Source organism: Falco peregrinus, chromosome 8 (assembly GCF_023634155.1).
Source record: "Falco peregrinus isolate bFalPer1 chromosome 8, bFalPer1.pri, whole genome shotgun sequence".
NCBI lineage: Eukaryota > Metazoa > Chordata > Aves > Falconiformes > Falconidae > Falco > Falco peregrinus.
In genome coordinates this window covers 9,587,704-9,606,143 of record NC_073728.1, presented here as the reverse complement: position 1 = coordinate 9,606,143, position 18,440 = coordinate 9,587,704, and the positions used below count along the sequence as shown (strand labels likewise).

General features: G+C 44.4%; 1 protein-coding gene across 6 annotated transcripts in view; it reads right to left on the bottom strand.

The window, feature by feature from the left end:
* FN1 (fibronectin 1) overlaps positions 1-18,224 on the bottom strand; it is a 54,982-nt gene extending 36,758 nt beyond the window's left edge. For 2 of the 6 annotated variants that reach the window (XM_055813034.1, XM_055813036.1), the window contains exons 1-12: positions 17,965-18,223; positions 17,495-17,623; positions 15,901-16,038; positions 13,840-13,971; positions 13,572-13,709; positions 10,942-11,100; positions 9,323-9,523; positions 8,686-8,865; positions 7,040-7,216; positions 5,973-6,125; positions 4,006-4,134; positions 2,254-2,397 (exon numbers count right to left, since the gene is read on the bottom strand). In XM_055813034.1, the coding sequence (XP_055669009.1) occupies positions 2,254-2,397; positions 4,006-4,134; positions 5,973-6,125; positions 7,040-7,216; positions 8,686-8,865; positions 9,323-9,523; positions 10,942-11,100; positions 13,572-13,709; positions 13,840-13,971; positions 15,901-16,038; positions 17,495-17,623; positions 17,965-18,124 (1,840 nt within the window). In that variant the 5' untranslated portion in view covers positions 18,125-18,223. Of the gene's footprint in view, positions 1-2,253; positions 2,398-4,005; positions 4,135-5,972; positions 6,126-7,039; positions 7,217-8,685; positions 8,866-9,322; positions 9,524-10,941; positions 11,101-13,571; positions 13,710-13,839; positions 13,972-15,900; positions 16,039-17,494; positions 17,624-17,964 lie in introns of all 6 variants that reach the window. The other 4 variants (XM_055813037.1, XM_055813039.1, XM_055813035.1 and 1 more) reach the window with 3 other exon arrangements.
* Between the last annotated feature and the right edge of the window lie 216 nt (positions 18,225-18,440).

The window sequence follows — 18,440 nt, the reverse complement described above, 5'->3', positions numbered from 1 at the left end:
TATTCAATCAGTTGATTGGAAACACTAAATTTTCATGCCACTGTGGAACACTCCACAGGTAGTGAGGCATGTCTTCTGCACAGAAACCACACTAGAAGGGCTGGTGGAAGCCTTGGAGACAAATCGGGCCCATAAACTCACAAAAATACAAGTTCAGCAGTGCTTTAATGATGAAGACTACAGACTGCATTTAGCCAGATCAGGCTTAGGTGTATTTCCTCCACAAGGCTCTCCAATAGAGAAGGAAAGGATTTATGATCCCATGGTGCTCCTTTCAGTCCCTCCCAGCCTTGCCAGGGAGGTTTCACTGAACACTCAGCAGCACTGTCCGCATTTTAGTTCTCGGAAAATGCCAGCAAAGACCACTCTGGAATTTGCAGGAAAGTGTCTTGTTTTAGCCATTAAATACCTTCACTCTCCTCCCACTCCTAACATTACTAATTATAATTTATTTGTACAACTGTGTAATATATACCTGCTCCATATTTAACAGGACTTCCAGGCAAACAAACCTGTGCCCACAGGCAGAAAATTTCAAAGCTCACCTAACCCCAAACCTACATTCAGAAACATTAGATTTAGTTTATTTACACATTTTCAGTCACTCTTGTGTCTAAAGAAGCCCAAAGCCCTGGTTCTCCAGTCTGGAGGCATGCATATTTGACATAGCTCAGGGAGATGTTTGTGTAAGCAATCTGACAGGAGTCAATGAAGCTCAGCAAGGTCCAGGAAGAAACTCAAGAAAGTCCAAAGAAGGCCTGCTTCCTATTCTTGCCCTCCTTAGTTTCCTGCCCCAAAGAAAGGCAAGTCCATAGCTCTGTCTGCCAAATATCCTTTTGCCTTGTCTCTGGCTCACTAGCTGTTATGGCCACAGATAGAAATGCAGTCAGGTTATTGACAACACTGCTGGGTGTAGGTCAGGTTCAATATAGTGCTGTCACAAAGATCTTCTATATGATGTGTGTGAAGCAAGTCACAGAGAAGAGGTACCTTATTTATGTGAAGCATGTAGTTTCAACATGTTTCAAAGGGACTAGCCCCCTTCTACGGCTATATTAAAACCCTTTTTCCAAACGAGCCTCATATCCCCTTTCTTACCTCACAGGGCACTTTGGGTATAAATACACTCCAGCTAGTGACTGGATATACTCTTCTTAACCTATCTTGATATAAAAGCAGAGAATCACCTCAGCATTGAAACTGCTACATCCAATCCTTACACAGTTCCTCCACATTTATGCTCAGAGATGGGTTCAGGAACCAATGACATGAACACAGTCTTCTCCTCCCAACAGGGAAGCCAAAACAGCCTTAATATTTAATTTTATTCAGATTAAGACAATGGCAGTAGCAATCTTAAACAGGAAAGTAAAGAGGTTCCCCTTATCATGTTCTGTTCAGGGAACTGAAACAGAACAAGCCAATAAACAGGCATTGCCTGTGCCTATAAAGATTTCCTGGAACTGACTGGGCAAACAAAAGTTCAAATATTTAATTTCTTCAGGGCACCGATCAGGAAGAATCAGAATCATACAATCATTTAGGTTGGAAAAGACCTTTAAGATCATCAGATCCAACTGTAGGACTTAGGACAGTCCCGTGGCCCTAAGCACCAAATCCACGTAAGCCCTAAGCACCTAAACACCTCCAGGTATGGTGATTCCACCATCTCCCTGGCCAGCCTGTTCCAGTGCTTGACCATACTTTCTGTGAAGAAGTGTTTCCTAATATCCAATCTAAACCTCCCCTGGTGTAACTTGAGGCCATCTTCTCCTGTCCTGTTGCTTGTTACCTGGGAGAAGAGACCAAACCCCACTTGCCTACAACCTCCTTGCAGGTAGTTTAGAGAGCAATAAAGTCCTCCCTGAGTCTCCTCTTCTCATTCCATGGTATTTTGCTTCCATGGTGAGTGGAAAAGGAAAGACTACATACCTAAGAGTTTTAAGCAATAGGAACTGAAGTTTACAAATGTGGTATCATTAAACACCAAGAAGCAACATAAACCCAAGTTGTTGTGTGAACTGACAGTTATTCTCTAAACTAACCCTGGCCTGAGGAACAGCTAACAGCCTGGCCCCCTCTTTATAATCATGACACCTGTTTGTGTCTGCCAAGGGAGGGGGGGAAATGGTTCTGTTTAAAAAGGAAACCAAAAGGAATAATGTACAGAAACCTGAAGAGGTGAGAGGTGGAAAGTTTGCTTTCCCCATGTCTTACTCAGCAGATGAGTTAGTTGTCTGTTGGCTTTCTTACCAGGATAGGTTTGCAGAGGCTGGCAATGCCATTCTCCAATACCGCGACCATAGCAATAGCACTGGTATCTGACACCGTGGACGTACTTCTCCCACGAATCTCCAATTTGGTAAAAGGTACGGGTTTCTGAATCCTGGCACTGATCTAAAGGCACAAAAGAGACAGTTAACCACTGCACATTATTGAAACTATAATGAAAAATCTCTGCCAAACACAGAAAAGCCAGTCATAACAGACTTACAAAAAGAAATCTAACACCAATGTTTATCTGCAAATATAGTTAAATAAAGAGAAAGCAGCAAAAGAAATTGAATCTCAAATCAAGGTTCTTGATGTATCACTGCGTGTGTTAGATACTAGGGGGCTAATTCAGTTGTGGTGGATTTCTTCAGATACTGTTAAATACAGGCCATCCACCTGGCAAGCTTCCCAGGGAAGTCAATGGGATGTTCCTTCAAGAAAGGATTTATTTTGAACCATCTATTGTGGAGCCCAGTTTTGCTCCAGTCAGCTAAGTTCATCTCTCATCCAAAGTTAAACCATGCTGTTCTCAATGAAGTTAATGGCAGAATTCCTACTGGCTTCAGCAGAATTCAGTCATGCTTTGTAAGTCCGAAGTTACCCGTTAATTTTCAGCAGATTCTTTCTGAATTTACCATTATATAAACCAAAAGAGGACAGATCAGATCCTGGAATCAGTTTAGCTAGTGTAAATACAACACAGGACCAATGCTTCAGTACACTTTCCAGTCTGACCTATGCCTGTTTCTGGCTCAATGGAAATTTTCATCGAGAACTAGTATCATGCTTGCTTGGATAAACAGAAACCCTGTTTAGAGAGAGCCAACAAAACTGAACCAGTTGCACATTTACAGATAGCTGAAGTCATTCCCCCTCCCCTTCTTTCAAAACAGTAATTTTCAGGAGCTTTACAATCCAACTTCCTCCAGTAAACCTGTATAGATATTACTGTAAATAAAGCAGAATTTAACCACTAGTAATTTCTAATAGATTTTCTTGGCAATAGTTTGAAGTTCTCTTGGATTTAGTAATTGTAAACCAAACAGCCAGGTCTTATCTTCCAATCAAGTTTCACTAGGAAAGCGGGGGAGGAAGAAGAGATGAAATCTCCTCATTCCTGCAGAGAACCATGATGGTTTTAGCTAACCTCCAGAGTGCTATTAACACGTGTTCTCATCCTGAGCTTTCTCTCTTTGCCAGAACCAAGAACAGCCAAAAAAATCAATTTAGTCCAAAGCTAAGTTAATATATGCTGGTGCTCCTTTCTCAGTTTAATGAGGAGAACTAAAGATTTTAGGATAGAGAAAGAAAAGAAAACAGATCCTAGCATCAGCGCCTAGCTGCATATTGTTTTATCAGCATTCAGTCCGAGAGCCCTGCCTGCTAGGCCAACAGAGTTCAGCCAAATCACCCCAGCCAGGAACTAATGTGCCCTGTTACCATGACCTCCTACATTTTAAAAGGTATGTTGCCACAATCCATTACTACTGCATTGTCATTGACTTCTATGGCATGTCTGATAACCCAGGCTTCATGTCCTTAAAACCACAAATACCTTTTCACTTACCCTCCAGCAAATCCAGTGTTACTTGTACTTTTGCAGTTGTGTGATTCAGGGCAGAAAGTGAGCAAAGACTGAGCCCAAATTCACACACCAGTTTCACTGTGCCGTAACCAGTTTCTACACAGCCACAGAGTGCATTTGGCAAGTGGGCACAACTGGTGACTTACCAACAGGATCACACTTCCATCTCCCCCGGCCCTGGCCAAAGCATGTGCAGTTCAGCATGTGCCCCTCATCATGACGCTTGTGGAAGGTCTGGTTCACATCATAGGTGATACCGTCCACAATGCACTGGTCTGTTTGAAAAAGAGCAGAGACAGTTTGTCAGCAATAGCTCTAAGTGTTAAGACAAAATCTGTCTGCTTGTCACATCACTCCCTCCTCTTGATCAGCTTACAGACACTGACTATGACAAGCTCTACTCAGGCAAAAGGGAGCCCTCCTGATATCTGTGATCACCACAGAGTAGTGCTGCATACACCCCTGAGTTTATTTATCAGCTGTGTGCAAATAAGCAACACTTGCAGAAAAGAGGTCTGCAGGATGCAGTCCAGACTACAAAACTGCCTGGTTGTTCCTTTTGACAGATTCCACGTGTGAAAGAAAATCTAAAACAGCACACTACCTTTCACACTACCTCCTCTGAGGAAGTTCTAAACTGAAACACCTCAGTGAGTACTGTCTGAAATCATTAGAACTACACAAGGAGAAACGGCTACTCCAAATTCATAAAGATACCATCAAGAAGTACAAACATCCTCAAGAAGTTATTTTGCTGGGCATCTTCTGCTAACACTTTGTAGTCATCTGAAGACAGGAGCAGACCTATTACACATCCAAGATGCTACTGGCATCTACTAGTCCATTTTTCCCTCAAAACACAGTAACCAGACCCCATGCTGAAGTACAATGGTATCAGTCTATTAGGTTCAACAGCGACATGTCAACCTGTGATCTGGCCCAGAACTCCCAATGCCAGTCTAATCACAGCAAGGAGCAGAAAGACAAAACAAACATGAAAACCACCCCAGCAGCATATTGGTTTTTTAACTGGAACCCAAGAGACCCAAGTTCAGTTCCGGAGTCAATCACAGACCATCTGTTCTTGGGGAAGTGACTTTGTTAATTCCAGGCTTTCATTCCCCATTGTACTTTCTCACACCACGGGCATGGCATCAGGATAAACCAAGCAGCACTCAGACCCTTCTATGGGCACCAAGGACCTTCTCTGGGTGCTATGTTTAAACAGCTCTTAGGTAGCCTTTGCAAAGTATCTCCACCCTCCTCACAAAGAAAGACTACTTTAAGTCCAGAATGAAGTTGCAGAGAACTAGCTATGTATGTGGAAAAAGGAGTTTCACAGACCAGAAATTGTAGCAGTGCATTTCTCACTGTTCTGAAGGAAATGCTTAGGAAAAAAACCAAAACCTCCCAAAGCCCTTCAGCGAGCCTTTCCCTATAAACTATAACCCATTTCAGCAGTGGTGTTAAAAGGCCTTTCTTGGCTGCTTGACAGCAGCCCCCTGCCTTTTCCAGACATGAATCCAATGCTGTGAGCTAGCTGTAGGATGATCAAATGTCTGTGCTTTTAAGTCTTCTTTTTTTGGTATTGCTTAAGCACTTCTCCACTTGGATTACTCATATAAATAAGTAAACAAGAGTAATCTCAGTGCTGTCCTGCCAACTTTTCATATAGATTACCCAGCAAAAAGCTAATCCAGCACAGAGGAATTGAAAATTTCACTGCAGAACAAGAAAACAGAATGACTCTGCATTCAAAATTCAGACTAGTCTGGAGTTTTGTCTGTTATTGGGGCAGGGACATACTTCTACTAGGTTCTCTAAAGTCACAGTGGTGCTGATTCCTCAACATAGAGGGATACCTACTGATCAAGCTAATCAAGTTTGCTTCTGCTTGCTAGCCTGCAAAGACCGAAATAGTACTTTTCCAGCACGTAAACAAGACAGGAACTTCACATAGCTCCTCTGATTCCCTTTCTACTACAAAGAAAGGCTTGATAATACATAATTCTTGAGCCTGGGCTCAAACATGCAATGATGGAAAAGAAAACCAGTTTCTCCCACCCCCCCAAAGCTTAGGCTAAAGTGGTGACATCAACATGAAAAACAGTACCTCTGAGTTGTGAATAGGCAATGCAAGTCCATTCTCCGCGGCCATTTCCTACACAAGTACATCTCATCATATGGCCCATATCATGTTGTTTATCCCACTGGTCCCCAACACGGTACATGACACCATCGTTGGTTGTGCAGATTTCTTCATGGGCTGATTGAAAAGAAAGCAAGACAATACTTTACATGGCCAGAATTAACAAGACCTTGAGGGTTTAGACCATTTGCAATACCCCTTCATACTGTGTAGTGGTTTCTGCATCTTAACAAGGAAGCTTTAGGCACCCACTCAATTTCAAATAGCATTTTTGCTGGGTGATGACATTCTCTAAGTGCAGATCTCTTGTAGGGGTTCGTTAATTTTAATGCTCATTTGAAAGCTACTAGAAATAGCTTCTGTACAATGTCCAAGGGGTGCAATGTGAAAGAATCAATTCTTGTTATGTACATGCCTTTATATAAACATAGCCATTTGAAGACCTGCACGTTACACAAGCTGTTTAAGGACTCAGATGCTACATTGCCATTAGTTACCAAAGGCCTTTCTTTTAAGAATTGGTAGTCACATTCCCTCCTGCATGTCCCCTCTTGACATCATGGAGACTAGCACGGATTGTAGGAATGGACCACAACATTGATTTTGACATTACTGTCATTTTCAGGGCAACACACTGACCACAGACTTGGGCAAAAGGAAGTGATGAGCCATGAAGCAGCAGCTTTGGTAGATGCAAGATAAAAACCTCACTGGCCACAAAGCACTACATTCCAGTGCTCTCTAATGGATCTACACCAGTTTGCACCAGCTGAGAAGCATGCCCTACCACTGGCTTGTAGCAAAGTAGTAATGAAAATTGCCTTCTCCTGGCATTGCCTAAGTCTCTGCTAGAGGTGATCAAGTGGGGTAAAAAGGACAAAGCAAAACTTCAGAAATGCCTTAAGGGATTTTGGGCTGAGGTGCAGCTCATTGGAAGTCATCAGTAACTGACCAATGACAGACATTTTACTTTCCAGCTCAAGGAACCGCTTAGAGGTAATCCATAATCCCTTTATGGTTCCCAGCCTTACCAGCCATAGGGCAGAAACCAAATTTCTGGTCAGCATCATAGTTCTCAGTGGTTCCACACCACTTCATGTTGTCTCTCCGCCCCTCAGAAGTACAGTCAGTATAGTTGCGGTTGTTGTACAGGAAGGGGAAGTGGCACAGAGCACCATTGGAATTGCCACCACGTGTCTGGACCAAAACTACAAAAGTGAAAAGAAAACAGAAGCAAATGAAGTCTGCACTATCCATCAGCATGCACAGAAGAATTTGGAAAACCAACCACTATTTTTTCCTACATGTACCCTGTACATTATCCCCAGGCCTCTTTTCTTGGCTTTAAGTAATTCAGATCTGGAAACATAAGCCTTACACAAGGTCAATTCAGTTCAAATTTTGCTTTGGAAGGAGTTGCAGAGCCAGCCATGGGAATTCCTGGGGAACAAGGAAACCCAAACCTTACTGTGTTTGGGAAGTAGCTTTGCTTTGTGCCAAGGCCTAGGGAATCAAATAAACTCACAGTTCTCAGCATACCTGTATTATCTGAGTAATAGCTCAGTTGTGCCCTTTGGCTTAAAGTAAAGCCTTAGCCCTCCAGAAAGGGTTACAATTCAGTTACGTACAACAGGACGAGTCAAAACCTCTCTGCAGGTTTGAAGCTTCATGTTTTGCAAGCAGCAGTGCAAAAAGGTTTGTAATCTAAACTCCTCACCTCTTGAGCAACTCTGCTTTACAAATAATTGACAACAAGGAGGCATTTGTTGAGGCTTTTCTATATTGATATTTCTAATTTCCAACAGTTTATCACAAGAAACCTCACTAAAACAAGAATGTGTGTGTGGGCAGGGACAGTGGTGGGTTTTTTGCTTGGGTTTTTTTCTTAAAAAGAAAGAATATTTTATGTCCTGCAGAGACAGGCTTGACTTTCATCAGAAAAAACAGCTGAAGTGGAACAGAGTTTAAAAAAACAAACAAACAAACACCTATGCAGTGTAAGAAGCAGCATTTTCACATGGGAATATGAAAAATTCTCTCCAAGGTCAGATTCCAGAGAAGCTGTCTGGGTACTGTTCCATGGACATCTGATGGGCTTCCCAGTAAGTGTAACCACACAGGTAGATTGTGCTGCAAAGGGAACGCTGACCATTCACAGACAAGAGGGAATGCTGCTGCATGAGTCATGCACCAGCTCTTGATCAGTGATCACAAATCACATTAAGATTCTGCTATATATGGTAACCTGGCTAGATAGTCGGGATGGGGGGAGTGACAGAGGACTGCACAAACTGTACTCCACGGATATCCTCTTCTTCGCAGCCTAATATGGGCATTGCTCTAGGAATTCAGCCAAGCAAAGTCAAAGACTAAGCATCCTTTGGGTCAATGCTCTACCCCACCTAGGCACTCCCATTCTAAGGTCAGCTCAGAGGAGAGAGAACAGGACTCAGAAGGTACATCTGTATCACCCTGAGCACCCTCCAAAGATGCCAAGAGCACTTCTGTGCCCTGACATCAGGCAGTCCTTCATTCACAGGACTGCTCTGGTGCAGAGGCATGCTTCCCTCCAGACTGCCGGAATTGTTCAGGTAGCCTGTCCCCTATGTTCTCTGCTGCTTCCTCCATCTGTGCATGAAGGTCACGTGCATGTGAAGATCTTCTGAGAAGAGCTTACCATTCTGCTCAGTACAGAAGGAGTATCTCCTGTCCTGCTCAAAGTTGGAAGTGGTGCTGCACCAGAGGTGCCCATCTGTGCGGCCTTCAGTGGTGCAGGAATAGAAAGTCCTTCCATCGTAGGTAAAAGGCAGAACACAGGCTTCTCCATCAGAATTGCCACCATATGTTTGGGTCACAGCTTTAAAACAAGCAAATCACAGCATTAGACCCTGGCTTAAGCAATCCCCAAACCTTGGGGCTCTAAAATGGCAAAAATCCCTCTAGGCTAAGCCACCGGCTGCTGCAAACCCACATTGAATGCCATGGACCTAGGCCAATAGACACCAACAGACAACATAGCTCTGCAGCTGTGTCATTCTTTTACATTCTTTTCCAAACATATATTATCGCAGCTCGATTTGAATAAAGTTATTAATGCTGCTCCCCAAGGGCTCTGTTTTCCCTCAGCAGGTTATATATAACTCACTGGGAAATGTTTCTGCCTGACAGAAGCAGGCTTCAAATAACCAAAACAACTATTTCTTCACCCCTTGCACGTCTCTCCAGTTAATCTTCTTCAGAAGACATTTCTGATACACACACAAAAGTCCCAGAGATCCCACTGGACTGAACAGGCACTAAACACAAACTCATACCTATTTCCTGGCAGCTGACTCCATTGCCCAGGCAGGTACAAAGCATTTGCTGGCTTCCCTGTGTCTTCAGCCACTGCATACCCACAGAGTACACCACTCCGTTATCAGTTATGCACTGGCCATATGGCTGAGGCTGGGGCTGTTGAGGCTGGGGCTGGTACAATGCAGTCTGCACATTCGTGAAGCTAGGAGAGCCAGATCCTGCAGAAGAACACAGGACAGAACCAAAACTAGTTACACGTAAAGCTAAAGAACAGAATGCTTCAATCAAACACAGAAATAATAAAACCTTTAGGCACTCCATCAGATCGAAGGCACAACTCTCTTAGCTTCCCTAGACACGTTTTAGTTATTCCACTTAGCAAACTTCAAAATTAAAATAACAACTCCCACTTCTACTAATGACAGCCTCTGGTTTCCACCACTGTAGAGTGGCTTTAGAAAGGATTAAGGGTCAACCGCTTTTCACAGGAATTGTTTAGAAACAAATTTTTTGGAAAAAAAAGGTTTTGTGGAAGGAAATCTGGAAAGAACAATCAAGATCAGTGACAAGGCAATAAAAAAAACACTGAGGAAGTAGGAAGATAAAGCCAAAAGGATTTGCTTTGAATTTTCCATTGGAAGAGAAAAACAAACCACAAACATATTCATTTACTCTGGAATTTGTAAACATTGAATCAAAAGGTTTTGGCCCATTATCACCTGGAATAATACTAAGAGACAAAGAGGCATGTTGTCTACATTATGGAAGTTTTTGCTAATGATTCTCAGAGGAATCTCCACAAATTCAGCTCTGCTGAAAGAGGGAAAACAATAATGGGAACAAAATACTGGCACCCCTGAAGCTTTACGCATTTTGAAGTTTAGACCTTCTGAGAGTTTGAAGTTAACCTGCTGCTATCAAACTGTTAAAGTTCATTTACCAAGAATAATATAGTGTAGGTAATGCAAGAAAACAGAAGTTTTACATTGCACTCACCAATAGGAAACCTAGATCCTCAAAACGGTCAAAAAAAATTTAGAAGCTGAAAACTTTAATAAACCTTGGGCAAAAAATATATGCTACCTATAAACCAGGTAATATTTCATATCAAAATGACCAACATTCTAATGTAAATGCATTAAGTAGCACTGCATACATTCCTTGACATTTCTGGTTTTTAAAGCTCAACCATTAGTAGGTATATTTATCTTGTCAAAGAAACCAGATGGTCTCAGTGGGGTTTAAATTAAGGACACTTCAAGAAAATTACCCTTAGGCTAATACATAAAGTTCAAATATTAACTTGAAATGCCACCCTCTCAAGACAAAGCTAGTATAGTTCCTGTGGATGCGTGGCCTAGACATGATTTACTGCACTGTGATTGTGCAGGCAATCACATCTGTACATGCAAGCCCCATTTGTGCACGGAAACAAGGTATAAATTAATCTTATCTACACATGCACAAACAAGGTGTATTTCCTGAACTCTAACCCTCTTTGTTGCTGATTTTTCCTGGACAAGACTCTTTAAATACCTAAATTAGGATGGCACAATCCAGCTCCAAGTCCTAGCCATTCAAAACCTGCTATTCCTTGTTCCTTCCCCTACCTTACACACTATGATGCCCCACTTACCTGTGCTAGTTGTATGCAGGGATGTGTGTCTTTCGCATTTCCATTCACCTCTGCCATTACCAGTACAGATGCACTGAAGCAAGTTTCCACGGTTATCCTTCTTGCTCCAGGTGTCTCCAATTCTGTAGGAAGTCTTGGTGTCATGGTCATTGCACCTATCTGTATAAGGAACATGACTGTTTAGCTATTTCCACATTGCATGACTTCACCATGTAACTTATAGTTCTGAAAAACCAACACTATCAAATGAGCTGATAATTTTAAAACCTTTACTGAAAGCTGACCTCAATTCTTGCAGCCCACTATTACAAGTCCTATATGCACTAAACCCTGCATTGACTGAGAGCATCTGAAAATCCTGATGCTTTCGTCTAAGGTTCCATTTGTTTCCAGAATTGTGCTTTTACTTTGCAGCCATCGTCAAAATTAGCATCATAACATTACCAGTGTGAACATGGTAAACTATGTTCAAAATGTGAAAAAGCACACACTGGATTGAAAACATTCCTACTAGTTACTTTTAAAGCTATGTTAAACCCATTCTGTCTAGCATACACCTTTAAGGCTTAAATTTGTTTTAATGACATTTTTAAAGCAGATGCCTCTGTAGCTGGATAACTTCATACTATACACAGGGCACAGTTCAAGTTCAGGCCTCTACTTCAGCTGGAAGAAACTAAAACCTCTTTGAGGGCAGTATGTTAAATTCCATTTCTTCCAAAAGAAGCGTGCATGAAGCTCCAGTAAAGTTAATATGAGCTGGTCGTGTCATACCAGCAATATTAGACTTTCCAAATCTCCCTGTTGCCTTTAATAACCCACAGCCCCCGATGAATTGAGTAAATGGGTTCAAAGGACAGTATAACAAACTACTTTTGTCTGGATGCCAGATCCACATGGATTAACGACTTCTTCTTCCATTACAAGTTTTTACCTTCTCATTCAAGGGCAACTTGATACAGTGGCTCAAATACAATCATGGATCAATGAACATGAATTTATGAAGAACTGTGGAAGGATATATGCATCATGCTAGATTGCACTGAAAGAGCTCATGGGGTAGAACATGAACATGGAAAACAAATTACTAATTTGCAGTAGTTAAAATGATCAAAACCTGAGTATTTGCCAGAAGAGGGGTAAATTGGAAAAGTATTCATAATGTAATTTTGCAAATGTGAGAAAAACCCTGTCTTATGGACACTCAGATTCTCAAGTTAAACAATGAAAAGCTGAAGTGCCCCCAAGAAATGAGTTGTAATTCTGGAAAATGCTGGCCATAAAAGATATATAACAGCAGCACATGTAATGCCCCCTTTGTGGGCTACAGGTATCACTTTACATACATAAATTTGAATTTCTCTATTTGATTATATTTGGAAAACAAAATGAAAAATGAACAGGTCATTATATTGCCATTTCCCCTATGATACCACAGTGCAGGTCCGAGTTATGGGAGGAAAGATACTGCCAAATCATTTTTATTAGTAATAATAACTCCTCCAAAATTCACAAACACCACCTTCTGTTTTATTCATTCCTATTTGACAGTTAATGATTTTTCCCCATGTGTTTTTAACAGACTTAATATTGACAAGGCTGGTTTGATTTTTATAGCTTATTTCTTCAGCAATTCTCTCCAGATCTTAAGTTTTAATCCCAGCCCCCTTAGTGTTTTAGTTCTTTACAGGTCTGCTGTTTATATCAGCAGAAAGTCATTCTCTGTGTGCCCCAAGGCAACTGAATATGAAGCAATTTAAATGCTACAGAAGAGTTTCTCAAACCTTGCATAACAAAGGTGTAAGGTACAAAGTTAAATTTTCTTGAGGCAACTGGTGTAAACCATGATAGCTCCACAACAGAGCTTGCCTCTAACAAAACTGGAACAGAAGGTAAACAACCAACCAAGATTTTGGATTTTAGAAGTCTTGTTTGCTTTGCAAATACAAATAAAATGGAATATTTACGGTAATGTCCTTCAGTGATGTTAAAACTAAAAAAAGTTACCTGCACTGATGAAGAATGTTTACACTGACAACAAAATATTGGGAAACTAACAAGCGAGATGGTAGAGCAGGCAAAACAAACCCTGTTTTAGCTAACATACATATTAAAGAGTAATACTGAGAAAAAACAAGAAGACATTTTAGTCTGGCAGATCCTGCTGTTGGAGTAGGTAAATATTTCTCTTTAAAAGCACCTAATTCTCCCTCAGGAGGCTATGTAAAAACACAGAAATGGAGATATTAAGCCAAACTCTCCACCATTTTGCAGACCAAGCAATTCTCTTGACTTCCTGGGAGACGTGCCACCACAACTCAGCTGGCCTGCGGATCTCTTAAACCTTTCTCTCTAAATCAAGTTTAAAACCCCACAATAATCCAGCCACTCTGTTACCAGCAGATCACCAGCTCTCTGGCACATTCCCAGATGGCAACCGGGATATGTGAACGCTCCCCTCTCACCTCAGAGGGGCCTGCTTCCCACCCCTTCCCAGGAGTCGGCCATCCCTCTAAAACTACTGCCACTTACAACAGGGCAGAAAATGGAATGCCTTTTCTTTTTGACACAGGACAGATTTGGAAAATAAGTAGAAAGGAGGTGCCTGCGGGTGCCAGGCCAGCACTTACTTCTGGAGGTGCAGGTGATGCGGCCGCTGCCCTCCCCCAGGCAGGTGCAGTCCACCATCATCCAGCCCTGGTAGGGCTTCTCCCAGGTCTCACCCACCACGTAGGATGTCCCGGCTGTATTGTCATAGCACCGCTCAGCTGTGAGAGGGAAAGGGATAAACAGTCCACCTAGGGCTATCCCACATGAGGACACCTCAGGGAAGACTAGGAGAAAAGAGACTGTACACCTTGACCAAGCAGGGAGGAGAAGAGGGAAGCCACCACTTACCCACGGGCTTGCAGGTCCACTCGCCCTTCCCGTTGCCCAGGCAGACGCACTCCAGCATGTAGCCGCCAGTCTCATGAGGCCGGCGCCAGGTATCACCGATCTTGTAGGACTGGCCACCCTCATGGCAGCGATCTGCAGTGGGATAAGAGGAGAGCCAAGGTGATGGACCACACCAGGAACAGCATCATGAGGACAAGGTAAGGGCCAGCTGGCCAGAGGCGGAGGGGGGCAGCTGGAGCGGTGAGGAGGAGTGGGGCAGGCCACAGCTACCTCCTCCTCCAGCCTACAGAGTGGCACCCGCCATTTTATGTGCCTCCTAGCCCCTGTTCTCCTCAGCTAATGCCCTCCAGGTTCACAGCTACCACTGGAACCTGGCTGGTGAAAGGGAATGCCATGGCCTGCTTCTCCCTCAGACCTCGCTCCAATCTGAGGGCTGGTGTGGGAGGGTTGCCTCCATCTTGTTCTGAGGTGGGTAGCACTTGGGCCTCTCTGTCACTGTCCCTGAAAAACTGAGGGACATGGCAGCCAGGCCAGCATGCAGAGAATACAGAGATGCTTGGTGTGACACCCTAGTGGGACATCAGTCCTGTTAGGTTTGGAATCCCTGCCCTGGAAAGGCAGATTCCCAGCCACCAGTGCCCCACAGCCCTGAGGCAGTCCGGGCCCACCACTTGGCCCAGGTCCAGGGAGGAAAACATAATAAAGGACAGTTTGTATACACAGGGTCTTCTTCTTCAAGTAAAAAAAACAAGCAAAAAAACCCCTCCACACATCCTGTAATTTATTAGGAGCCACTGAAATGTTTCATTGGCTTATTTATGAAACTAGGGAATCTACGAGTTAGGAAGATTGATTCAAAGACAGTTGCAGTCAGTGAGACTCTCCAGTGAGTTCTAAAACAGGCTGATAAGGAAATGAGACTGCTCTCATGTTTGCCATTTCCTTACTGACTCTTTTCTTACAACACTTACCATCCTTGCCCAATAAAATGCCAGTAAATTCAGGAGGGCTTCAGCTCTACTTGTTAGATTCAACATATTATTTTTTTCCCCATGCTATAATAACGGCTGGCTTCAGAGTCTTCTGTGGCAATGCTACTAGGATCAGCATGTGTCTTAAGAAACTGGACACTTAAGAACAAGATTTTTCTCAAAAGGTGCCTCAAGGACTTTGAAATCTCAGTCTAAAAGTCCTGACACGCAGTGATCTTCATCTTTGCTCACAGAAAATCCAATTATGAACTTAAGGGAAATTGTGAACAATTCAGTGACTCAATAAGGAAAGGATTTCCAGACAGTCAGACGTGAAAGGAGAGCTGGGAAGAAAGGACCAAGGGAAGAGCAAGGAAAAGGAAAGTACAGGTCAGGCTGGTGAAAAAGGAGTTGCAGAAAGACATTGGGCTGGTGTCTGGATATTAAATCCCAGCTCCCTCAGGGACAACTGTTGGCATGACATTTTTGGAGGGCAGGGGTACTGGCTCTTGGATAGTATTTATTTATTATCATTTATTCAGAGTAGTCCCATTAGTGCTGATGGTATTATTCCAACTCACTATCTGCAGATCAGACTCACTTTTTTCCAAGTCAGAAAGCTACTTTCATAAATGCACCTATGAAAGTATAACACAGTCCTGTATATAGTAAATGTACTAACCTATATGGCTGGACACTAACAGTAACTTTTGGCATATGGCTGGGGTTTTCTGTTTGGTTTGGTGGGGGAGGGTTTTTGGGGGGGTCGGTGCGGTTTTTTGTTTGTTTTGGGTTTGGTTGTTCTTTTGTTGGTTTGGGGTTTTTTTTGTTTTGGTTTGTTTGTTTTGTTGTTTTTTTTTTTTGTTTTTTTTTTTTTTACACATAGCACTTCACCCCCTAAATAAAAGGGGCATTTGGTTGTGCAAATGTATATACATGGGGCAAAGGCTTCAATTCCAAGATTTTAATGGACTCTGGACTAACTCCCTCCCAACTCTAGTTAATGGGCAATAGGTATATTGTATAATTTGCTGTGGAAAATACGACACTACGGAACAATAGCTCTAGTAATAGGCTCTTAGTTACATACTGGCAATGGTGCAGCTGATTCTCCCACGTCCAGCTCCAATGCAAGTACAGTCCCAGATCATGGAGTCCTTGGGGCGCTCATAAGTCTCCCCTACTCGGTAAGTGGATCCAGTGTATTTGTCAAAGCAAGTCTCTTCAGCTATGAGAGGAGAAAAATCAAATTCATGTAACCATGCCAGTAACATGCACAGCCAACAGAAACACATATTCCTTGCCTCCTCACACAGATACACCTTTTTTCTGAGGACAAATGCCTATCAGTCTCCTCTTTCTTCCTGGGATAGAGCAGCAGCTAGGAACTTGGGTGAAATTTGCCCCCTCAAGGTCCCCATGATGCTGAATAACCTCAGCTTCACTCCCGCAGTGAGCCAGAAGTTGAGCATGGCATGTGGGCAGCCATGCTCTGAAAGGATCAATCCCAGCTGTCTGAAGTGTAACAGGACAGGAGGGAGCAAACATCCCCTAGAAGCGGCGTGCCTTGTCACACTAATCATTCTGACTTGGTAAATAAAAAAGTGCATTAATCCCAAATTCTGCAGCAGTCCCACTGAAGTCAACAGTACTACTTGTGAACTGTTCACACTCATGCATGAGTAAGTGATTACAGAATGGTTATGTCAGTGCTGCCACCAGACTCAAAATCTGCAACAGAACAACCTTCTGCAATACCGGACTGATAAAAGTTAACTGTGCCGTAAGGTAAACTTGCTATTAGACTTTGAAACTTTAAAGCTTGGGAATCCCTGCAGGGGAAGGAAGGGTAGATCAACCCCCTTTTATGGGGGAGCAAGGGGGTGAGCATTCCTTAAAATACCAAAGCTGCAAGGCAGACAGCACACAAATCTTGCAAAACAGATTTCTGGGACGCTCCCATCCGTCTTACACGAACACTATCAGCTAGGAACCAGTTTTTCTCTCTTGCATATCCAGCGCAACATAAAGGAGTTATGGCAAAGCAGTGGCTTCAGAACAATAAATAGAGATAAATCACATCTGATAATCTAAGCTGCATTGTATCCCAGAGAGAGGCATCTTCCAGCAGGCGTTGCACTTAAATTTCTTTCTGTTACCTAAACTTTTTCTGCAGAAGACTAAACAATCTCATTTTACACTCAATTATAGAAAGCTCACAGCACGGCCGGGGGCTGTGGAAAGTTGTAAGTTGAAGTATTTTTAAACAAGCTGACGACACTGCGCAGCTATGAAAAGTTGGGGTGAAGCAATCAAACAGCACAGAGCCAGAGCTGCAAAGTGACTCCAGATTTGAACTTCCCCGTGCGAGTCCAGGAGTCAGTTCAGTTCATTATAAAGAAGAGGTTGGCTCGAAAATTAATGTTTAGATCCAATCCTCCAGAGAGATGAGTGATGTTTGGCTCAGGGTTCTGATGGCAGGCCCATCGCTAATGAAAAGCATTTCTTAAAATCCCAAGCCAGATCTTCAGTGTAATTGAGTGTAGGTCCGTTACCGACCCTAAGTACCAAACTTCAGCTGCAAACCCAGACTGCTAGTTATAGCTCAGTATGAGACTTAGCTTACTCCGCATCAAAAGCCATGCTGGGGTCTTGATGCGGACAAAAAGAGACCACCGACTTACGTTCAGGCTTGCTTTCACAGTTAAACCCTCTGCTTCCACCATAGCAGGTACAGACCAGCGTGTTTCCCAGGTAAATGCGCTCCCACTGCTGGTTTATCTGATAGTATCTTCCGTTGTCATAACAGGTCTCTGGGGGGAGAGGAGGAGGAGAGGGGAGCACAGGGGAAGAGAAAGAAAAGTTTGGAGTTACCGACGGTAGAGGCGGGGAGGACGGGACACGGCACCGGCAAACGGCGCCTGCGGCGGGCACCGGCGGCTGCCCGCAGCCTCCCACGTGTGCGGGTCTGGCCGAGCCCGAGGGCTGCGATGGGCCGAGCTGTGGAGCCCGAGCGACAGAAAGAGCCCCCCGGGGGTCACCCGGCGGCACCGGGCTGCGGGGAAACACTCGCGTCCCGTCCGCGCTGCGAAGGGGCCGGGCCGAGCCCCCGCCATGCCCTGCCCGCGGGACCCCATCCTGGCGCGGTACTCACGCTTGCCCTGCGCGGGGGTGCCCTGAGGTACCGAGGTGGTCTGCGCCTGCCGCCGGCTCTTGCCGCCGCCTCCGCGGCGGTGCCTGCCGCCACCCCCAGCCGCTGCAGCCCCCAGGCAGAGAGCGAGCAGCGCCAGCCGCCACACGGTGCGGCACGGCATTCTGGCACGGCACGGCACGGCACGGCACGGCACGGCACGGCACGGCACGGCACGGCACGGCACGGCACGGCACGGCACGGCACGGCACGGCACGGCACGGCTTGCGGCGCCACTCGCAAGCAGCCCGACGGACGGGACAGCGGCGCCGCCCGGGCGCTATATAGGGCGGGCGGCGCGGGGAGGGGGCGGCCGCCGCCACCCCGACGCCCATTGGCCTCGGTGCCGGCGGGGGCCGCCACCGCCCCGACGAGCGCCGCCGGCCCGGCCCGGCCGCACAAAGGGCCGATCCGCGCGGGGCGGGGGCTGCGAGCGGTGG